The following is a 24751-nucleotide window of genomic DNA, read 5'->3' as shown; positions in this document are numbered from 1 at the left end:
AGAATCCATTGGTCTGTACTTCCAGCACACGTCCTGATTCATCTGACCACACACACACACACTCACACACACACACACACAGCAGTGTGAGCGAGTCTGTCTGGAACCGGTAGAGACAGAAGAGAGGGAGTCTGGGAATGCTAAAGGTGCGGGGGGCGGGGGGAGCTCGACTCAGAGGGAGGAGAGGCGGAAAGTTGCAACTTCAGGGCAATATGGACCGCATGCTATGGGAAGGAATGCATGTGTCTTTGTAGGAGAGTGAAAAAAGCAAAAGAAGAGAGGAGGAGGAGGAGGTAAAGAAGCAAGGAGGGAGGGATCTCGGCGAAGGCTGCAGCGTGGCTCTGTGTCTAAATGAAAGAACCTCTCTCTCTCTCTTTCTCCTGCTGTCTGTATGAATGGCTTATGTCCACTGCAGCACATGGGCACGTCCAGAGCAAACACAGCGAGAAGTGACTTCAGGCTGGAAGTAAATATTTTGCAGAAACGTCGGCTGAAGGTGATTTTCAAATGCTTTTTTTGAGGCTGAATTAGTTCTTAGCAATTTCACTGCTTGTTTACTTCTAGTTTGCAGAAATGAACTTGTTTTTGAGGTACTGCCATGTGATGATTGTTAAGCTTCAGTAACTGGAAGATTTCTCTTTCTTTGGAATCAGTGTTGCAATGTGCAAGTGTTTGTGCAGTTGCTATAAAATGAGTAACACAAAATGAATCTCTTCCCATCACAGGACTTTGGGACTTCCACCAACCTCCTGGACGACACCGTAGATCTCCTGATCTAAAGAATTTACTGGCTCTGGATCAGCTTGACCTTATTTTATCTTATTTGCACACATCCCTGGGTCAGCTTGCCACATGAGTGCGATGTGTGGGTTGGTAATTTAACCAATCCTGAGCTCTTTGTAGGTCTCTGGCCAACTTGCGGGCAGGTGTGATGCTGGGTCAGTGTGTTTGATACACACATTCACGTACACATGGTTGCCTGAGGGCAGGACATCAAATGAAAACATCAAATATGTTGCAGAAAATCTGACTTTCAGTCTCATATCTGCATATCATAGATGCTGGTGGAGATGTAACATGCACACTGGCTTCCCTTTTCACACATATTAAACTCAAATAGCACACACAAGCTGCTTTAAGTCACTGCATTTTTAGGTTTAAGAGACAAACTATCCTAAACTGAGAGACATCACCTGTAAAACATGAGCCTAAAGACCTGCAATCAGTGCATCTTCTCCCGTCACCACCTTCTCTCCTTCCTACTGCTGCTCCTCCAAGCCTGGCGGGGGAGCTGTCACCCCCAGTGTTTGGATTACAAGCCTCCGTTTCAGCCCCATCAGCCACTGCTCTTCTGCAAAGAGTACTCCAAGTTTGGATGCTGCGATGTGGTAAAGGATGAGGAGATATCGCGTAGGTTTTACAACATTATGGACAACTTTGACCATTCAGGATACGTAACCTGTGGCAGATACATACGCAGCATCCTTTGTCAGGTAAGACAGACGTTCAGTCTCAGAGTTTGTGCTAAAAAGTGATCACTGTGTTTGATTGATGATTCCTACACTTTCAGATCTGAAAAGGATGATATTTGCTATTTTGAACCACACACACCTTTTCCACTGTGTATCATAAGTACACAGTCCCCGCTTGAGATCATAAATAATGCAAAGTGTAGATTTGTCTAGAACTCAATAACTATGTTATGATTTTCAATATATCATACCTGTGTGTGTTTTGTGAACTCTTCAATTCAAGAACATTAACCCCTGCTTTGTTTGTCAGGTAATAATAATGGCGTTTATAGTATATGAAGCACCGATAAAATAATCACAACCTCCTGAGAATACAAGTTTCCACAGGAAACATGTTGCAGACTGTCATTAATGAGAACCTTATCGCAACAAAGTACAGTAACCAGCCAAACATGTGGTGAAATGGCTACATGGAAGGATGCTAGACAGCAGTTACTCATGCTTGGAGAGCTAAACCGCAGTCTTAACTAATGTCTCATGAGCTTTGGATGGTTTGGCTTGTAACTGGACTGTGTGAGTGAGAGTGTGTGTGTGTGTGTGTGTGTGTGTGTGTGTGTGTGACTAAGTAAGCCAATAATGCTGTGCAACAAAACATTTAAACTCTGGTCGGGAGTAAAGAACACACAGAGGATATGATCACAACATTAGGACTGGATCCAGGGGAAATCTGATGAGTCAGAGAGTTTGTTTTTTTTCACACCAGGGCAGATTTCCAATAGAAAATAGTGAAATGACACAAGATTTTTGACTTGAAATTGTCACACAGCAACTCCAAATAAGACTCAATGACTTCCCCTTTTCTCATTTGTGCACTGTATACAGTAAGAGTAAACTACATCCCCTTCACATTCCCTGAAAGCATTTGTTTACTATCTTCTCTCTCATGAGACACAGATGTAGACATGAGTAAGCTGGACTCCACGCCTCTGGGTCAGAAAGACTAAATGAAAAAAAAAAGAAAATAAGATTACAAGATAATTTAATAGTTCATTTACTGCACTTTTTGGTAATCCGGCTAAATATGTTTAAAAGGTTTAATTGCATTATAAGAATAATTTGAAGTCTTTGAAAGTTTTCTAATTTTATCACCTGAAGTCTTTGGACCAAACAAGGCTGTAAACTGAGTTTATTCTTGGAAATGTCAGTTACAGCATACAAACGATGGAAGAGTAACACTAAATGCAATGAATTAGCATAATTTTTATCTAAGAAGTAAAAACCAGGCAGTTACAACTTGGTCAGCATAGTACACATTTCCTCTTGCATGCTTGTGTTTCTTTAAATAGTAATGACTCATACAGTTTTCGCCTGGAAAGGTTTCTAAATTTACACATTGCCGCGATAATCTTATCACTAATGCAGTCAGAAACGCTGCAGTTTCCCCGAGTCTTTGTTAATGTTTAGGAAAGTTATGTCATTTAATGAGTATTTCTATTTCAGTGTCGCTGTTTTTAGTTTCTTTTTGGAGCTTTCTAATCTTAAACACATCCATCCCACTTCTCGAAGGCGGTCCCACTCACTTGATTGCATAATTAGGTGCTGACTTTGCAGCTCGGATTCTGACTACGTGCAGATCGTGAGTGCAAAGTGAATTATAGGTGCAGCGCAAATTTGGCTCGTTCCATATATTAAAGATAAAAACTTCATTTTGCAGAAGCTGGGAAAGAAATGGGCAGAGGGGTGCAGCATGACTCACCCTTTCGTCCCCAATATATACAGAAATCAATGACAAAAACCCAAAACAAAACAAACTGCAGGTCTTCCCAGCTGTTTCATACATCATCCACTATGTAAAGACACTGACAAATCTCTGACTCCTAAAATATAGGTTTCTATCACTGTGGTAATTATAGCTTTGTGTGGTGCTTTCCAAGCAGTGCAGGCTGCGTCTTGAGCGTAATGACAGTGCTGCAGCGCATGTGCAACTTAGTTTGGTTTGACTATAGGCTGACTCCAGAACAATGTAAATACTTTATGTGAAGCTGAGAGAGAAGTTTGTTATTTGACATCACATATCAATCCTGTTTACAGTTTTCTCATTTGGAGTAACTGGTAAATGAGCACAGTTCTCTTATAAAGAAGACTATTTTGGTTTTAAACTTCTTCAGTTTTTGTGCATCAGTTTTTCACTAGAAGTTGACTAAATTAATAACTGCAACACTGACTGTTCTTTCTTTAAATATTTTTCACAGACCCTTTTGTTTAGGCTTTTTAAATTTGTCTTTGGAATAACAAAAACCCACGCTGTGGTTTTCAGCTCCCAGGTCGATAGTTTAAGGGTAAAAGAGGCCAGGGAGGTGGTCAAGTTACCCCGCTGCCAGGGTGCTTTACCCTGGATAAACCCACCACACTGAGGCTCTCTGTTCCAGCAGCACTACAGGAGCTTCCTGGCACTGATATCAGTCACACAGTGAGGAGAGAGAGAGACGTACAGACAGATATTAAGAGAGAAACAGACAGACCGACAGACCAAGAGGGGAAATGAGCAAGTGTTGGTGTGTGTCAAGGAGACAGGAGGGAGACTGTCATCGTCCCCGAGCTTAACTGACCAAACAAACAACCATTTCCTCCTCCAGCCAGGGGTTCAGGATATATATCGAGTTCCTGAGAGGGACAGAGAGAGAGAGAGAGCAGGAGGACGAGGAAAAGCAAGAGAGCAAGAAGAGAGAGAAATAACGTAAAGATAAGATCATGAAAGGCAAAAAAAAAAGCAGATCAGTGAACTCCATAAAGACAGACAGACAGATTTAAAGAGCATTCAGCTGAAAAGTGAAGTAGTTTTGTATTAGTGATGTTTCTCTCTGCTTTTATGGCTTGGTTTTATTTTGTCACAAAACAAGCCACAGATAACACACTTCATTATTAAAAAGAGAGAACGAGTGAGAGAATATTACATTTAATAATGAAGCAAAAGTCCACAAACCCCACCTCGGGGCCTTATGAGACCAGAAACATTTAGCGAGCACTTAACAGGGCAACTTAAATTAGTTGTGTCCCCCGCTACATCTTTAATAAGCACTTTTAAGCAGTGTGGCATAGTTTCTAAATGTGTTTTTAAAAAAAAACAAAAAAAAGTTGGTTTGTGTCACTTGCTCTGACTGCGGCGGAAAGTTCAGGTTTTCAAAGCAGCACTTGAATGTACCATAAACGCACCATGAATGTACCATACCAGAACAAATCACAAACCTACAGACATAAAGCATCCAACCAACTGTTGTTTTCTTCCTTTTTTTTCACCATTATCACATGTATTGCATCTATCTAAACAGCTGGATCAGACCTAGTGTGATAGAAAAGTTATGGCAAAGTTCCTTCTTCTCTTTTGTCTTTTTAACTCTCTCTCCCTCTCTCATTCTTCTCTTTGTCTTTCTCTAAGGGACCAGTCCAGGTCCAAGTTCACACATGTAGCCGCCATCTGTTTGCCACGAGTCTCTGCTCTCCCCAGCTGTAATAAAACACAGCCATTTGGGCCAGTTAGTGCAGAATGAGGAGTTTGTGAGACAGATGACTGTAAGACGGACTGAAAAAATAGAATTTTCGCTCCTTTTCAAGTTTGAATCTTAGTCTATTCTGAACTGGTCAGCGTAAACACCACATTATAACAGTTTGAAGTGGTTGCATTGTTAGGGAACAACAGCTGTTAGTAGTTACATGCATTCATCTTACCCTATGATAGTAGGACCCAAATTAAAACTCTCTCATAACACTGGCTGGCATTTTCATCTTTTTTGGCTTCAGTGAATCAAACGAGGGAGGTGAGGACAGTGTGGAGTGCTGTAGAGTGATAAAGACTGGGAATTAAATGATTTAAGTATTATTTCTTCCGTTTTGCCCACTGAGTGATGTGACGCGGCTGCCTGACTCCTGATTAAAACACAAAACCTAATGCAGGATATAAACCAAAATAAGGAAACACAATAAATTCAGTCAATCAAGCTTCCATCTGCTCCCAGTTTTATTCCAGGAGCTTCTTTCATCAACAGTTCAGAGCGCAGCCTTTCTTTTTGGCCTGTAGAGCTCCAACTGTTGCACAGGAAGGCTCTGATCTTTTCTCAGCAAAGCACTTTCAAGTATTCCAACAACAATTCTCTGTTACAGTTTTTAGTGTCGGTCCTTTTTCTCGGTAATGAGTTACTTGTTTTTTTTTTTTTTTAGCTTTGGCTCACTTTGGGGTCCTGCTGTGATGGCGCAGCAGTTGCAGCTATGAGCCCAAATTAAATAAAGACAGTTACCCACTCATTTCATGTGGCCCTGAGAAAAAGACAACTAAGAGATGAAACTGTAACCATGCCTTTGCCACCTCAACATTCCTGCTCCACAGTGGGCAAAAAATGTGGATAGCACAAGATTAAACACAGAAAATATTAATTGATTTTGCCACTCTTGTTATTATAATGTTTGAACTGGCAAATAATATATGTTGCAAAAGCTGTGAGCAACTTTTAATTCTAATGTATGCCCCGATGTGGACCAATTTTCTTACTTAAAACGTGATGGCTGTTAGGCAGCTTTACTTCCTTGACCAACTTCTGACTGTCTGCACAGTTTTAATCTGTAGTATAACTTAATTATGCAAAAAAAAAAAAGGATGAAATTATAAGTAGTGCAGAAACAAATGTCGATCAGCCACAGGATTCAAACCACTTGCCTAATGTTGTGTAGATCCCCCTTGAATAGCTCTGGGGCTGTCCTGTGGTGTCGGGTACTGGGAGTTACCAGTGGATCCGTTGGGTCCTGTGCGTTGTGGAGTGGGACCTCCAGTGGTTGGGTTTGTTCAGACTGGGATCTGGGGAGTTTGGGGAGGCCAGGTCAAAGGTTTGTGCTCTTTGTTGCATTTATTGAGCTGTTCCGGAGCAGTTTTTTCAGCGTGGCAGAACATGTTGTCCTGATGGAGGAGGGTATGCTTCATCTAGAAGGTTTTGGTCTTGTTTAGGTGTCACATGAACACCAAGACTCAAAGTTTCCCGGCAGAACATTACACTGTAAGAAGATGATCAATGTTATTTACTTGACTTGTCTGTGGTTTTAATGCTGCAGCTGATAAGTGATGAGCAAACTCAAAGAAACACTGATAAATAATTTGACAACTAAACCAAAACATACAAGTAGTCGTAATCTCTGCACATGTACACACTCTGTGACTCACCCACACAGAACTTTCCTCCTCTTCTGACTCCACATTTTATCCATAATTAATACTGTGTCATAGTTAATAAACCATTTTTGAGTTTGACATGCATTATTTAAAGCAGTCGTTTCAGGTACAAGCACACATGCACCGCTCAAAAGTGTTTTCATCCATCAGATTCCTTAAGTAATTCATATCTTTGTTAAAGTTACAGTAGGTAATTAACATACAGAGCCTTGTTGCTGGATGACAGTAATAAAAAATACAAGAAATACAAATTTGGCCCCAGTGACATCATTATTTTGAAAGTGCTCTTAAGACTAAACCCACAAGTTACATAATTGTTTTGAGCAAAAGCAGCCATCTCCATTTGTAAAAGTGAGCTGAGGTTACGACTGTAACGCAACACTACAGGCCTACAACTGCTGCATGGAAGAAAAAAAAGTTCCTTCTAACTGGGGTAAAATATTTAAACCTTTTGCCTCTTTTGCTTAAATGCCAAAACCTTTCTTTGCAATGTGGTCACTTGAAAATAAATGAATTATATGTCTTTTGCAATGCCATGACTCCTATAGGAAACAGCCACATGCTAAACTTTCCTGGCACTGTACTGTCCTCGCACTCCTTGCATCTGGTTAGTCGTTTTTTCACATTTATCTTCTGCCAAAGTTTAATGTGTAAATGAGCGATTCTGTGCTGTTTTGCTCTTGGGGCTCTGCTGCCCTGGTGATGATCGGCATTGGCTGATCTGGCGCTGAGTGAAAGCGCACCAGTCGACCGCATCATGGTTTGGGTGTCGTGGCTGGTTGTGCCTACAGCTCACCATTCTGGGTGTGGACAGTGTGGTTGTGACTTAATAACTGAGTGGACCTTATGGGATCCATTTATACTGGGCTACACTCAGACGAGCCGTATATAACACAAGCCTGACCAGTCATAGTAAAGTGGTGAGGAGCTGTGGCAGAATAAATCCATCCTGTGTCTATGTGATTCATACAAGCCCTTAACTCCACCACTGAGATAAATATTTTGGCTTAAAAAAAGAGTTAATAAGTGCAGATACTTTCAAATATTATCTGTGACAAAACCCATGTTGGAGAAAGCAGGATTATCAACAGTGATTAACAAGAAACTGCTGCATTTATTACTCTCTCATAACTTTTACTAGAATTTTCAAAATTCTATTTGATCAGTCAGTGTCTCTTTTCCTTCGCAGGAGTGTTCTCCGTACGCTGCCCACCTCTATGACACTGAGGATGCCAACACGCCTATGAGGATAGTGCCTGGACTGTGCGGGGATTATTGCTACGACTACTGGCATCAGTGTCGGTACACACTCGGCCTCCTCCTGGAGGACTCCGGAAGCCTGCAGCAGTTTGCAAACTTGACTGCCATGATAGAAGAAGATCGCAAAAAGTTCTGTGACTTTCTGGAGCTGAAGGACAAACAGTATTGCTATCCTAATGTCTTGACGAATGCAGGTACGGGCTACAGGCGGGACAAATGTATGTGTTCACCAGAAGGCGCATGCACGGATTAAAACCCATACATTTCTCATTACTGAGGAAGGGAAGGGGAAAAAGATAAGCTCACGTAATTCACATAAACTAACAAAACAGGAACTTCGCTCCTTGTGCTTTTTACATAATGAATTGGAAGTTATTAAAAGAATAGCCCCTTGAGATATAGGAATTAATTTTCAAGTGGGTCCTAAAATCACAAATACAAAAAACATAAACAGACTGCTATAAGATGAGAAAGTATAGATAGCCTGAAGCAACGGAAAGAGGTAATAGATTCCAGAAACACAGAGAATATAACCGGATAGAGCTGCGTCCAGTGTCTTGGAAAAACATATGAGACAAAGGAAAAAGGATATAGCATATGTCTGAGTGAAAATAAAGGTCAGAACAGTTTCAAATAAGAAGGGCAACTAAAATATACATTTACTGGTCTACGTTTAATTGCCCTCTAGCTCTGGGCTGCAACTTTTGAATATTTCATGCATGAGACAGTGATGTGTTCAGTAGGACACCTCAAAACAAATCATCAGGAATTAAATACAACATTAAGGGACCTGAAATGTTCCCAGAATCTACAGCTTTAAGTAGCACAGAAGTGCTAAATGCTCATATCAAGATGGTAACAAGCGCTCAACAATAATGCTAACCTGAGCTAACCACAGCAGGTACAATGTTCAGCATGTTAACCATCCAGTCAACCAGTCAACCATCTCATCAATGTTACAAACACCTGAGTCAGTCTGCAGATCACCAAAGTCATTCAGATTCATCATCTAGGAACCATGAATGTCTGTTCGAACCTTTCGGCAACTCCATCTAATGCGGATACTGAGATTTCGTTTAATGATGAAAACTATCTACTTGTGGTGCTCGATGAAAAGCCAGGGATGCACCTACAGTATGTTGTTGAGATGTTTCAGTCTGGATCCAAGTGTTGAGCCGACCATCAGACACTGACATTGCCTGAATAAATGTAGGATTTTAAAGCTTGCATGAGAATATTCATTGTTGTTATTCATTGCTTTTTTCCACCCTCAGAACTAAACGCTAACCTCGGTTTGGTACGTGAGGATCCCAAAGGCTGTCTGGAGTTGTGCTTGCAGGAAGTTGCCAACGGCCTCCGTAACCCTGTGGCCATGATCCACGCAGATGATGGAACTCATCGCTTCTTTGTTGCCGAGCAGCTGGGTTACGTGTGGGTGTATCTGGCAAACGGCTCCAGGATCGACCGTCCTTTCCTCAACCTCACTCAGGCTGTTCTCACATCGCCGTGGGCTGGAGACGAGAGAGGATTCCTCTGCATAGCCCTGCACCCGAGGTCCGTCATAATAACAGCACTCGTTGTTTGTTAGAGTTGTGTCCAGAGTTCAAATGTAGCGTCCTGCACTATTTTCAGAGGAAAGCATCACTGTGACTACATGTGAAGTATGACTGGGACATATTGAATTAAGCATCTCTTCTGTGCATAGATTCACCACAGTCAGAAAAGCCTACGTGTACTACTCCGTGTCCGTCAAGAAGCAGGAGAGGATACGAATCAGCGAGTTCACACTGTCAATGCACGATGACAACCAACTAGACCATTCTTCTGAGAGGTAATTGCTCAAATATGTGCTTGTAGTGTATTGATGTGTGTCTCAGATGACACAAGCACATCAATATCCTTCTTATTTCTCCTGTTGTAGAACCATCTTGGAGGTGGTAGAACCGGCATCGAATCATAATGGAGGACAGCTTCTTTTTGGTCACGATGGATATCTGTACATCTTCATTGGTGATGGTGGGCGAGCTGGAGACCCATTTGGGAAGTTCGGCAACTCGCAGAACAAGTCAGTATCATTTAAATTAGTCATTTGCACGTTTGAATGAGGGATGATAGGCCGACGACGTTCACCTCTCTTAACACCTCACGCTAAACATCTGTATGAAAATAACAAACTGTTGATTTATGTGCGCCTACGAATTAGCTTCACATTCACTACGTGAGCTCAAAGACTCATAAATCCTCAGGCTTATATGTAATTCAAAATAATTAAGCCAAATAAAATGAAGAGATTTTTCTGATTGCTCGAAGAAGAAGCTCATCATTTTTTCTTTACAAGCCTCCATGACGTCATTGTAACGTTGGCAATGTAAACAAGTGTAAATAAACGAAGAGCCAAACTCAAGTCACAGCAGGTAAAGAGCCAGCCAGTTCCACCAAGAATGCCTTCTGGTTAGTTCAATTCCAGTAAAGTGTAATGAAAAGGATCCAAATTATGGAAAATTTACAGTAGGCTCAGTGGAAACTATGAATGATAGCTCTGCAAAGACTATAATCTAAATCCAAATAGGTACAAATCAAAGTTTTGTTTGTACATGTATCACAAACACACATCCTTCCTTCATACCTGCCAGGCTCCACACAGTACTAGTTTACTGAGAGTTCAGGGTTTAATTAACGCAACAGTTTTAAAATTGCTTGAGAATAAACTGCATGGTTTATTATTATCCTTAGAGCAGAATTTACAGATGTGTTATTGGTTGATGTTTATCATTTTCCAATTCATGTCTGGAATGAGCAGAAGAATAAGCAACATCGATGTCTGTTTTTGCAGATGCCAGTGGGAGATGTATCATAGTTGAAAAGTCAAAGGTGGCGCAATATGTACACACACATAAAGAGCTTTTATTGAAGAGACTGCAGGGCACTATTTGTCTTTTACAGTGTTAGACATTATTACTCACCTCGTAAACCACATTAGCCTTTACGTCATAATTTATTAGTTAGGTTCAATAGATAGGCTGTATCTTGAGGCAAAGTGTGTTTGTATGTTTACATAAAACCATGTACAGTATATGTGGTTGCCATCGTGGGGTTTGTTTTTCAGCTGTAAACTACAGCTGTCAGTTTTCATTTCCATTCGGTCAACTCACATTGGCTTAAATGTCAATAACAGCCAAGGGAGACAACGTAGAACGTGCAAATATTACTGCCTACGAGTAGTCTCGTATACACATGCTGCAGTTAAATTGTGAATTGCCATAAATAAAAGTAACTTTGGATCATGGTGTTTCATTCACCAACACTGCAAAGTAAAAAACAGCCATCTAATCCATTAAGCCTCTTGACAGACCAAAGTTGAATATCAGTGGTAGCATCTGTCTCAGAAACCTCGGTTTATATTAGAGATGTTGACACCTTTTCTCCAAACGTGTACAGTTTAGCTGTTTCTGAGGGTCTCTTTTCGACATGCTGTAATAGCTGCTCTGGGAATGAGGGAGGATGCACCCTGCCAAGTCTAATATTGACACTACACATCGTGGACCACCACACACTGGTATGTGGAGGGGAGAGAGAGAGTCAGTGAGGGGGAAAGAGGGCACAGGGTGGGACTGGAAAAACTGGAAAAGGGTTATAAGGAGAGGTTTACCAGCCTATAGGAAGGAGAAAGATGCAGTGAGTTGAATAGGAGGGGAGGAGAGGATTGGAAGTTGAGGATTGGAAAAAGATGGAGAAAGTGATGGCGAGATAAGTGGATTGAAGAAACTTATGCTCAGAAGGTTGGACGAAGAGAAAGCTAAAGGTAGGACGGTAACCACAGACAGGATGGATGAGGTAGAATGGTTGGCAGAACATGCATAAAGGATTTAAAGGAGGAGGAGAATCAGAGCAATGAAGAACAGACATGAAGACAGATGGAAAAGCTGTGGAAGATGAGTCTTTGAAGTTCTTCGCAAAACACTCGCTCAGATTCAGCCACTCACCTTAGTTTTTAAGCCGCTGTAAATCTTCCTCAGTCTTCTGTGTACTCCTTGTTTTTGACAGGTCAGTGCTTCTTGGCAAAGTGCTGCGTATTGATGTCGACAACAACGATGACGGTGCTCCGTACAGCATTCCCTCAGATAACCCTTTCCTGGGGGAGAAGCAGACAAGACCTGGTAAATCCCCTAAAAAATGTACTGCATGTGTGGAAAAGTTGAATCATTTCTGGTAACTCTGACCATGAAGTGGACTTTTAAAACGAATTGCACAATTGTGGCTACACTGGGGACTATCACTGTTCATTCCAGTAACATATGCTTTGGGCTTTGCATACAGTTTCTTTAAATTTAATCCTTATCAAAGTACGTACAGTGTTGGAGCTTGTGTGTTAATGTCTTTCTTTCTTCCCTCTCTTATCATCTGCTCTCTCTTTGCAGAGATTTATGCCTATGGAGTTCGCAACATGTGGCGTTGTTCCATTGACCGTGGTGATCCTGCTACAGGCGCAGGCAGAGGCAGGATGTTTTGTGGTGACGTGGGCCAGAACAAGTATGAAGAGGTGGACCTCATTGTAAAAGGTTTGAGGATTTCAGACTGCAGCAACGTTTCACTTCGGAGTGAGATTTCACTTTTTCAGCATGAACAACTCTGAGTTAATTATCGCGCTGACTATGTTCCTTTTTTTTTTTATCAGCTTCCAACTAAAGTTCACTCTTAAGTGAAATTAAGTGTCATTATCTACTTATCCCCATGTCATATAAAACTATTATCTCTGAGATTACGTAGACGTTGAGTCAGACATAGTTTAGTTTAATCCCCGTCTGCTCACTAATCATTAAGTTGAATGGGATCTGAGTTTGCAGAGTTCCAAAGAGGGCATGAAATAAACATTCAATTACAGCTTGTGGGGTAAAACCCATGTTTGCTTTTCCTACCAAATAGAGACTGTGTGAGTCCAAAAGTATATGTTCAGTATATTTACTGCATCATGAAGCAACACCTATTAAAATAAATTCTACAATGGCTTTTTTCTTAATTAGTTTTACTGTATCAACACTTTTTTTTAAAGGAGGCAACTATGGATGGAGAGCCAAAGAAGGCTTCAGCTGCTACGATCGAAAACTCTGTCAGAACTCATCTCTTGGTGAGTCAACTTTCTTGGTCTCTTAAAGTGTGTAAACTGGATCAAATATTTACACAGAGAGGCGCAAAGTGGCCTCTGCATGATGGATACAGATGTGTGCAATGCCATGTTTTTGGAGATTTTTATTTGTATGATCTAAACTGCTGAGAAGGATTAAATTGTTACAATAAGTGTTGCTGTCCTCTGAAAGCTTTATTGCATTATCACTTAAGGTTGTGAGCTCGACTGACTTCCCATGCACACCTGAATCTCATTTTTCATTTTCATCGTACAGTAACCACATGAACTGAGGTGTTGTTTGGTTTTAATGTCTTCGTAGATGACATCTTACCCATATTTGCGTACCCTCACAAGTTGGGCAAGTCAGTGACAGGAGGATACATCTACAGAGGATGTCAGATGCCAAACCTCAACGGACTGTACATCTTTGGGGATTTCATGAGCGGGTGTGTTTCTGAAATCTAAATAAATGTATCAATTTTAGACGTTTTCTTGACGATAAAATAAGAGGATAGTGCAAACATGTAGGAAACATCAGTAGAAAATAAAAAAAAAACAAGAAACATACAGTAATATAAGTACTGTTAAGTATATAAGTACTGTTGATATTGTACAGATTCTGCAGAATGCAGACGTTCAGGTATTGCACTTATTTATCTGGCTGTGGAAAATAACAATATTGCACATATCGTTGAAAAAACATTAGAATTGCAAAGATTTGTCCATTAGTTGAAAACTATAGCTATAGCTTTTTATATTGAGACACATTCTCAGTCATTGCTGCAGAAATTCAGGGTCTAATTCATGGTAGCAGTATTCAGAGTATACGCAACTACTAAAAAACACACACGTCTGTTTTTGTCCTTTGATTGTTGCTTTTTAGCCAATCACTTTACTCTTTTTTTTTTTTTTTTTTTTTGCTGAAGGCACTGCAACATTCATAGTTACTGTAGTTGCAGAAACATTCTTAACTCAAACGTACAAGTATGTGCATACACAGTCTGTCTGTTTCTGTTTAGGCGTCTGATGTCTCTCAAGGAAAACACCACCACAGGTGAATGGCAGTACAATGAGATCTGCATGGGAAGAGGTCAGACCTGCAAATTCCCCAAACTCATCGACAGTCACTATAAATACATCATCTCCTTTGCAGAGGATGAAGCAGGTAATGACTGTGTGGGTCACATCTATATCTGTATAAACGTGCAAACAAACAGTCCTTGTAACCCACACTTGTGCTCCAAGCAAAAAAAAAAAAAAGAGGTCATTGAGATGTTTTACTTCTGTTACTGTTGATGATATTCAGTTCCTACTTAACTGCCCTCATTTCTGAGGACGGTTGCATTTAAAATGTCTGGTTTGAATTATAGAGACTGCTGATTTATTAGGAAGAGCACACATGCTGCTGATTTTTCTCCGCTTTTCAAAGTGTCATGAAGCATATTTAAGTTTGAAAGTTCAACCAAAGTCCAAATTCCTTTCTACTGTAAGACACCTTTTCCGATTTTTACCATAATATGACATATATCATAACTTTTTATGTGTCTTCTCTCTGTTTCCTCCCTGTCTATGTCCCCCGTTTTACTCTTTTTCTCCCTCTGTCCTCTATCTGCTTTGTCTTTCTTGCATCTGTACTCATTGTAAATCTCTCCATCACTCTTCTCTTCTTTCTTCCTCTCTTATTTTCTTGTCAAAATATTCTCTTCTCTCCATTTTGTGAATGAGTCTCCCTTTAACTATTCTATCACTATCCATGCATCTGCGCTTGTTTTTCCTCTGTGAATCTTTCTAGGTGAACTATATTTCTTAGCCACAGGAGCCCCGAGTGCCACAGCAAGAGCAGGAGTTATCTATAAAATAGTGGATCCATCCAGGTAGTGAATCATTACAACACATCACGCTGCAACAGATACACTTCCATCACACCTGCCAGGGTGTGATGTGTGGAGGTTTAGCCACTGCTGATCACATTTGAGGCCTGGTGAAAGTGTATAAATGTCACCATAAAGAAAACTATCAGCCAAGCAGGCGTATGATAGGTGAAGGTGGTATTAAGGTATTGGCCTTTGTGGGCAATGCAGAGGATTACTTGTGTAAATAAACAAACAAAAAAATCTCAATCTGCCGGTCTCGTTCTATATTGTGATGATAATACTGAATAAGCTTTCTCTGAAGTTTCTTATTGGACCACATGCTCACACCGGATCCTCTTTTGTTAAGTGGTCAAGGAAATAAATGTACTATCCAAAATTATGGTTAAGCTAAAGTCAGAGCCTTGCTTTTATGAGATTTTTGAGCCCAGTAAATTCTATACTGCAAAAACATCTTGTCGCATTTAATGCCAATCTTCTAGATATAAGCACGCTTTGTCTTACGCCAAGCACATTTGGCTGGCACTGCAGTAAGTGACCTTTTCCTTATATGATGTCTTCAACTAAGTCAAGCTGTCTGACTGTATTTGTTGGACATCTATTCTTAAAATAAGATCAAAAAGACTAGATTCAAGCCATCTAGTTAAGCCTGGTTTACGTAACTGAAGCCTATAGCCCATGTCTGTCATATCTACTAAGAACTAACTCAAAAAAAAGTTGCTTATCAAGAGAAGGCAGGTCAAGGTTCCTCGTAGCAAGCACTAGATAACCCACTTTCACCAGAAGCAAGACCAACTAGATTTTGAATTTTGAATTTAGACTCATTAGACCTGGTTAGAGCTTTTCTAGTATATTATATTTGAATATAATTTGTACTGTCAGTGCCCTCTTCTGTCTGTTCTTTATATATCATCAACATCAGCTGATATAGCTGCCCAATGAAAGTACCAGTGTAGCTTTAATAAAAGTAGCTAGTACATACATATTACATAAGTATTACATATTATATGTGGGTGCAAATGGCAAATGTTGTCTTTCTTAACTACACACAGACGAGCAGCACCTGGAAAATGCAGCATCAAGCCTTCACCTGTTAAGATAAAGGGAAAACTGGTTCATTTCCACCCCAAAGAAGGTAAAGAAAATTCTAAAATAATGGTTCTTTCTTTCATTTCCTTGTTATACTTTTCTACTTTTAGTTTAGTTATTTTCTTTTGTTGGTGCTCTTTATAGAAACTCTAAACTTCCATCCAAATCCTTATGGAGCGTCACTGGATTAAAGCTTTGTCTGTTATGTCATAATCATATTTCTTATTCTATCTTGTTAGTGTGACGTGTGGTTTCAAAATGCGGACACAAAGCATCTATCAATACATGACAATGCATTTTTTGCTCTGTCCTTTTGGGGAAAGCAGATTAAAGATTAAGCAGTAATTTAGTGCAGAACTGTGGATGTATTATCAACATGGATACATTGTGAATTTTTCTATTCTTACATGAGCGAACATTAAAAATGTTCAGGTTTGGGGTCTGCATCAAGAACAAATTCTTTTCAAAAAATGGTCAATTGCATGATTAATAATGACTGTGAAAAACAAGATATTTGATATGCACTTAAAACCACAGACCAAGCTTGGAATTTCCTCCATCATGTACCAACATCCGGAATTTTTTTTTTTTTAACAGTGTACCAATGTCTTTATTTCTTATTTTCTTGTTTGCAGAGTTGGTAATCAACAGGAAACCGACCACCACAGCTGTTCCCACGACGACCACACCAAAAACCACAACAACAGCTAAAAAACTACCAAGAAAACCCATAATAATAATAAAACCACCAATGCCAACAAGAAAAACAATAAGAAAACTGCCACAACCAACAACAATGACAACAACAACAACAACAACAACAACAGCGACAACGAGAAAAACAACATTACAGACAACAAGAAAACCAACGACAAAGGCAACATTACCAGCAACAACACCGACTATTAAAGCAACAATTAGAACAACCGCAGCCACAACAATAAAACCAACAACCGCACCAACAACCATCCAGATGGCCATGGTGACCACTCCCGCCACAAGCACATCCACTGGTAGGCCTGCTGTGGAACCTGTTTATCAACCTAGCTCCACTGATCACTCAACTTCTAGGCCAACTGTTAACCCAAGGGCTAAGTTCACTGTTAGGACTAACAATAAACCCACCAGTAGACCAGTGCACACGCTGGCACGGGGAGAAGCCACCAGCATCAAGTCAAGTGGTTTCTTCTTCTGCACTCTGTTTTTGCTTTACTTTTTAACAACCTAATAGCTCAATTAACATTTCACAACTACAGGATTCATTTTAAAAACAACATTCTTTGCAACTTAGCTTAGTGTAACTTTTTTTTGTAATATTACACCCCATTCAAATGCAACAACAACTACTCTGTTACGCAATCCAGGGGTCTTAATTGCTACAGTAGTCAGCTGCAGGTTTTGTAATGGCTAAGAATGCTAAATAAAAAAAATTATTACAAAGAGATAAAATCACAATAAATCTGAAATAAACAGCTTAGCAGCTAAGTCTTTTGAGCAGGACTTTTTCCCGCTTTTTTGCAGAGTAGATGAGGCTGCACTTTAGCTTATTTCTGGCTGTGATAGCATTTCATTTAAAGCTGCATGACATTTTTGTTGTATAGGTAATAGACATGACAGGTATATAGATAAGTGTTTACTGTTTGATAAAAGCTTGGAGGTATATACATTACATTTAAAGAGCCAATAAACATAACTGATAAATGAGATTGAAATATAAATATATATGATATATATATATTTTAAGTTATTCTCTAAATTGTGGTCACAGTAATTAAACAAAAAATACTGAGTTTAATAATCTAATCAATTACTGAACTGATGATTATTATTATTATTACCACTTTCAAGATTCCATAAATCAGTATGCACTCAAACAAGCATTTATTATTGCTTCATATCAGTCTTAGCAATTAATTTGCAACAACTTTGCGCTGGAAGCGAAAAGAAATCATGGCCTATACAAGAGATGAAAATAATATTTACATTTACATATTTAAAGGTTAAATAAATGAAATGCTATGAAATTTATGGAAATTTAATGTTAATCATAATAGTGTTCCATGTCTCAACTTCTGGGCTATTTTTTTACTCTTAAGTTCACCTGTTATAAACTTGGGATGAGCATTTTGCATGGGCTTTTGTCAAACTCAGGTATGGTGGAAGTAGCTGAAGTGGCCTTCGTTCCCAAACCGACTAATATGCTTTTCTTTGGCTGGTACAAGAATCTAAAGCAGGGTGATAAATGGTGCTTATTTATGTGTCAGGTATTTGCACTACTTTAATTTAAGCCGGGTACTTTGGCAATTATTTATTTTGAATAAATGGTTCTGCATCAGCCTCAGTTTGGACATTCATCCTTGTGTGTCTGTGTCTATGTCCTTCCTTTGGAATTCTGTAATGATAACATTGCTTAATTGACTTTAGTAAACTGTGATCTCTGTCAAACACACTGAGTTCTTCAATTATCAATCTGGTATTTTAGTTAAAGCAGTAGTTTAACATTTTGGGAAATATGCATATTTACTTTCTTGAATCAAGAGTGAACTAAGAGAATCAATGCTAATGTTCTGTTGTCTGGTAAACAACTGTAAAAAAAGGGGAGTAGCTTGGATAGCTTTCACTAATTAACATATTATGTCTCATTTGTTTCTGTTTTACATTTAAAAAAAAAAAAAAAAAAAAGAGAGAGAGATGTTACGCGCTAAACAATTTCTTGGCTAGATGGAAAGATTTCCTCAAATCATTCGCACTTTGTCTTACTGAATCAAAACCAGAACCAAGTAATGTCTTATAGAGCAGGCAGGTAGGTTTGTCACCTTCGGACATGACCAATCTTGCGTTTTTCTCGTTTCCAACAGGCTAACCAGCGGCTAAACATAAGCCAAATAAACCAAATAAGCGTATTTCCCGAAATGTAAAATGATTACAGCTTTAGCACATCTTAAACTACATATATTCAAATAAAGAGGGTGATTCTGTCTCTCCCTCAGGTTATCGCGCAACCATCATGACTGCAGCCTCCTCTAGGATTGCTCAAACCCCAGTCATCACAACAGCTTCACCAAGACGACCTGAGAGACCCCTTCAGTACCCCCCCAGTGCCACCTCCCAACCTTTAAGCCCAACGCAACGTCCTTCTCCTCCCTCCACAACATCGCCGAAAAGGCCCCAGGTGTCTTTGAACTCGACACCTTATCCCAAACATCTTGGAGCGATGACCACAACGTGGGCACCGTATTTGAACCAGAAGCCCCAGAGGACACCAATCAGCACAACACCGCCTAAAACACGGGAAGAGAAGCTGTGGCTTGGGGAGAAGCTGGAAAGTGCCGGAGAGGGCAACCAAGTATACAAGAAGCCCAGAATGAAAGGTAGAGGTAGAGGCTACAAGAGGGGAAGAGACGGGAGAAGGCTGCGGGGCGGCACAGTGCGACTAGTGAGCGCTGATGGTTTATCAGATCGAGGCAGAGTGGAGATCTTCCTGCGAGGGGAGTGGGGAACGGTGTGCGATGACCTTTTCAGTGCCAAGGCGGGTTCTGTAGTGTGCCGACAGCTCGGCTTTACAAAGGCGCTGGCAGTGATGAAGAGGGCGGCGTTGGGTGAGGCGGACGGCAGCGTCAGGATCCTGCTGGATGATGTGGAGTGTGAAGGTGGGGAGAGATCACTGCTGGAGTGCAAGAGGTCCAGGGTTGGGAAACACAATTGCTCACATGGGGAAGACGTAGGTGTGATCTGTGGTTAGCAGAGCGGGATTACGTACAGGAACTGAGCAGAAAAGAAGGGAGTATTTGTTGAAGGTACTAAAGGTGCACATTTTTAAGGATGATTGTTAACGTTGTCCACATTTCCAATGTTTGTATTTTCTCATTTTTGCATGTTTTACATATTAATGTTTTCGGTTCCAATTCACTGCTTAATGCTCAGTTGTCCGCACATTCACTTAGAATACTTTGTTCCACTTTTTGGGAAGAGATGTGAAGTAAGAGCATGTTCCTTCATTAAGCCTTTTATGGACAGTTTCTCCTAAACTCACTCAGTCCGCTATTGTGTTAAAATCAACCGCCCACATATAGCGAACCACAACAATTTACAAAATAGACAAATACAGTTACTTCTTACCCAACAAGGGAATCCAATGAATTTTTCCAATGGCAATATTTTCTTTGTAAGAAAGAGCCTTTCATGTCACCTTTAGACACCTTTAGTTGTACAGCACATTCAGGTTTAACAGAAGTTGATCCAAAGCGATTTTCACTTGTGACAAAGGATTATTACTACAAATTTACCCAACTAAAAGAAGTAAATGATATGACCGGTCATCTCAGGGCATATTAAATGTTTAGGTCACCACCTTATAGTAGAGTATAAAGAGAAACCCAACGATTCCCAGTAAGCTGCACTTGGCAACCACAAAGTAAAATCTTCCTTTAAATGGGAAAAACTTTAAGCAGAATCAGACTCGTCTGCCTCGACTGGTTTAAGTGAGGGGACGACATTATCTAAGGTAAAGATTGGAACAGAATCAAATGATTTCAAATGGATTGCAGATATTGTATTTGCTGAGCTGCTCACAGAATCAAAATAAACCTGCACAGAGATGTGACATGATTTACCAAACAAACTTTACCAGGTAACTTTTGCAATACTAATTTAGTTTCTTGAAGACACAAGTGTTGCTATGGCTAAAGAATCAACACTTCATAAAAGTGTGCAGATGTTTATAGTTTCACGACTTCACTTTATAGAAATGTAAGCATTAACTTACACAAAACTAGTCAAAGTGGACTGAGTGAGTTTTGGAGAAACCTTCATGACATTGTAGTGAACTACATAGGGTCTTGTTATAATAATCAAATGTGAGAAGACATGTATTTTTGTATTGTATATTTCCAGCAGATTTATTTTCTGAAAATCATTTGCATCTTCATATCTTTTGAATGTAGTTTTGAGAGCTTTAAGAAATGCTGGACATTCTGTACAATGAATGTAATGCCAAGATCCCAGTTTCAAATAAAGAGATTTGAGGGCACAGGGTGCCTGTGATATGAATAAAGTTTATTGCAAAAGGATTTTGTTCCAACTCTCTATTATTATTCACCAGTGTATTCTAATGGGCTCCAACTCAGGTTTTTCACTTTGACTGTGAAGCTCAGTTCTTCCAGTTATGTATAAACGAAGACCAGTGATGTTCTTGTGCCATTTTTACCAAACTTTACAACATAACTTAGAGTTATTGTGATACTTAAGCGTAATTTATCACTAGCCTTTTTATAAACTTGACTGTCGATTTGGTTTCCAAACTTTGGCACCCTGTCGTTCTAAAAACACATCTAAACATTGCGAAGCCAGATTGAAAGTAACAAACATTTAAGGTTGTTCTGAGTTGAACTTTCCTGTAATAAGAAACTGTCTGTTGGTGAACAAATGAAATGAAACAAAGACGTCCCCAATGCCTCCAGTGTCAGTCTGTGTAACACATTGTTTCACAGAAGATACCTTGAAGGCATCTAAAATATTCAACAGCATCTTGCTATCTGAAACAGAATTTGTTTTGAGGGTGTGGAGATCCAGCTGTCCAGCCTGTCAACATTTAGACAGAAGGAAAGCAGACAATCAGTTACTCTGTGGCTCCAAAGGAATCCAAGTTCAGTTAGGGGGAAGCCTGCACAGAATTTTTCTAATATTTTATAAAACATAATCCATTTGCTGACAATTGCATACTGTTATGGCCATCTGAATGTCAGTAGGGTATAAAACATTCCTAACATTATCAGAACAACCAATGAACTGTTGGCTGAATGCACAAAAAACTAAATTAAATACATTTGTTTGACCTCTGTGGATGGAAGTTTCCATTAAACATTGGGAAACAGCTGCCAGTGATGTCATTCAGCACCATAATGTGACACTTGGTGTCTTACGGGTAAAATATTATGCTTCCAAATAATAGAAATCTGGTTTCATCACTGTTAATGTGTAAGACCAATAAAATCCCACTATCAGGAATTCACATGCAAAAACAGCTCTTAAAGTGATTTGCATGTAATATGCACAAAAAATTTGAAACTTTAAGTTTACAAGTGCTATTATCTTGTAATAATAAAGTAATACACATATTTTCAGCCCTCTCCAAGCCCCTTTTTCAAATTTACGCCAAGTGCACATTGAAGGTTATTTCAACACATTTAAAGCTGAGGAAAAAAAATCTATTTATGCCAATAACCATATCTCTGCATTTTTTTTCTCTACATTAATAATCTGCAGAAAAGAAGATTACTCCTTTTTTCTTTTTTGTCAAATTAAACTCAATTTTGCTTTGTCTTGCTGACCACAGGGAGGCAGTCATGTATCATTTTACCATGCAGAGAACAGTGCCATCAAATTTCCCTCCACATCTATTACATTACCTTGCACAATTGCACAACTGTAAACTGTAATTGTGAGGCTGATTTTCTCTCTCTCTTATTTTCAGCATAAGATCTTTTAAATCTAATTCAGTCCATCCCCTAAATAAACTAATTCAGTCATGCGTGTCCGAGACAAAGTCAAGCAAGCCATGAATGCCAACAAGCCATCAGTAGACCTCAGAGCAGTGTCAGCAAACCAGCAGAGAGCTGGCACATTAATTAATTTATCAACAAAGCCCCTTGTTAATTCCTTGCATCACTACCCTTATCTGTCCTCTTCACCGTGTTCTGTGACCGTCTGCATCCTGTCTTCTGGCCTGGGACTGTAGTAGTTTACAAGAATGGAGGAAGGTCTTTATTTGTAAAACAACACAGCGATTCTGTTGCATAGTGTGGCTGTTATTAGCAACTCAAACGTTTACCATGGTGTAAACACAGTTTCTTAAATAAAGAATGCGCACAAAGTTGTACCATTTGCAGGTTGATTTAAGTTAGAAAACAAATGCTTACAGTCAACATGAGCTTTAGGCGAGCTGGTCACAGCTGTTTGCAGTTTTCTTTACTGTGTGGACTGAAGCCTCAAGGGGAGATTGTTTTAAACAGAGAATTGTCTCGTATTTACTCAAGCAAGGTGACTGAACACGTGTTCATGGCCTCAGGAAAGCGTCTCTTAGGTGGAACAGAGTTGTACACGTTCACACACAGCCATTTACACTCGAGCAGCTCCACTGAGCTGTGTCCACCCAGCAGCACGAAGAGAACCAAGCCGGGCTCGATGCTGCTTTGTTGATGCCCCTCAGATCCTGCAAGCATTGATCAATGTTTTCCATGATCGCAGAGGTGAACTTCAGAGGCAAATTTAGCACCCCGCTGAGACTTGGGCTTATTGAAATACACTGATTACTAAGAGCCTCCTCGATGTGTAAGCAGATCTGTGAGCACTGTAAGAAATGTTCCATCACAGAACGTCCTGCAGTCCCAAACATCATCAAAGGGGAGAGCTACAACCTTGTGGGGTTTATTACAGCTTGTCTCTGCTGTTGACCCAGATTCATGGTGGGAAAAAACACACATGCATCTGTGATGTGAATGTGAACATGGATTTTACAGTTTTGGGCATGCACATCATGTACAGTATGTTTTTGCATTTACATCGATAAAGATGATGATGCTACTGTCGTGTGCACATTAGCTTTCTACTGTGTCACTATGTATGTAGGATCATCTCACTACAATCTTGACTTCAACTAGAGTTCATTTGTGTCAAAATTGCTGAACTGTAAATTAAAAAGATGATTAAAGAGAGACTCTAGATTTGAAAAAAGAGGGCAGAGAGACAGAGGAGGGGGGAGGGAAAGCAGTAAATTACAGTACAAGACTGACAATAATCTTTGTCAGTGGACTATTTAACTGTGACATTAATTATCTCTAATGGATCTATGTCTAGTTAAGACAATAGATATTCCTGAACTACTGAGAAGGAATGGATGGGATGTCCTACTGATCTTCAGTAAATCACTTCTACACGAATAAAGAGAGTATTTTAAATATCACTGAGGAGAAAAGGTTCTAAATTCTAAAAGCCAAAAAACACAATTGTGTTCTTTGTTTGTTCTTTTACGTGGTTTGATACAACCTTTTGGCATTTCTATCATTCACATATGTGATATTTTACATGTTTTTCATGTATAAATGCTAGATATCTTCTTTTAGATAATTATATAAGGTCATTATATCCCAAAAGATCCTAAACAAAACAGAATGGAGATAAGGGGGAGAAAAGGCAGGAAGGACTGAAGTGGAAAAGCTGAATTAAATGGCCTGAGGTTTCACAAGGGGATTGTAAAGAGACACACATGCAAAAAAACACGCAGCACATGCATGAGCGCACACACACACACACACACACACACACACACACGCACGCACACATGCAGAGGCAGATTTCTTGATGCATCAGTGAGATCAGTAACAGCAGAGTTCTAGAATCTTCAAGTGTGTGTCTGTTTGTGTAATTTCTTTGCATTTATCTCGACAACCTTTCATTTGATCCGCTTCAGCCTTGGCAGGTGTGTCGCCGGGGACCTGAAGAAGCCTGGTGTCGAGTTTAAAGCAGATTGGGTGAGAGGGAGCCGTTTATTGGCAATTAATAGGCCACCTCATTAAATGTAAATCTACAATGTGCAGAAGAATGCATTGAACCAATTGTCAGTTTTAGGAGGCTAATTTCAGTGTTTCTTCTAAGTCCTACTGAAAACAACACTTTTCAAAAAGGAATTTTGGGTCATTTCAGTCATTTTTTATTTTCTTTT

At 39.7% G+C, this 24751-nt stretch overlaps 1 protein-coding gene across 1 annotated transcript; it reads left to right on the top strand.

Moving 5' to 3' along the window:
* The first annotated feature begins 328 nt into the window (after window positions 1-328).
* Window positions 329-21101, top strand: LOC103363974 (HHIP-like protein 1). The gene is made up of 15 exons (XM_008290961.1): window positions 329-496; window positions 726-1493; window positions 7877-8141; window positions 9222-9501; window positions 9653-9778; window positions 9869-10012; window positions 11992-12104; window positions 12366-12506; window positions 12998-13072; window positions 13392-13518; window positions 14092-14237; window positions 14865-14946; window positions 15996-16078; window positions 16668-17045; window positions 19023-21101. Exons 2-15 carry the CDS (start codon window positions 1203-1205, stop codon window positions 19772-19774), a joined length of 3003 nt encoding a protein of 1000 aa, XP_008289183.1. The 5' UTR covers window positions 329-496; window positions 726-1202; the 3' UTR covers window positions 19775-21101.
* Window positions 21102-24751: the final 3650 nt, after the last annotated feature.

This window comes from Stegastes partitus, unplaced genomic scaffold (genome assembly GCF_000690725.1).
Source record: "Stegastes partitus isolate 25-593 unplaced genomic scaffold, Stegastes_partitus-1.0.2 Scaffold705, whole genome shotgun sequence".
Taxonomy (NCBI): Eukaryota; Metazoa; Chordata; class Actinopteri; family Pomacentridae; genus Stegastes; species Stegastes partitus.
This window is presented reverse-complemented; position numbering and strand designations above follow the sequence as displayed.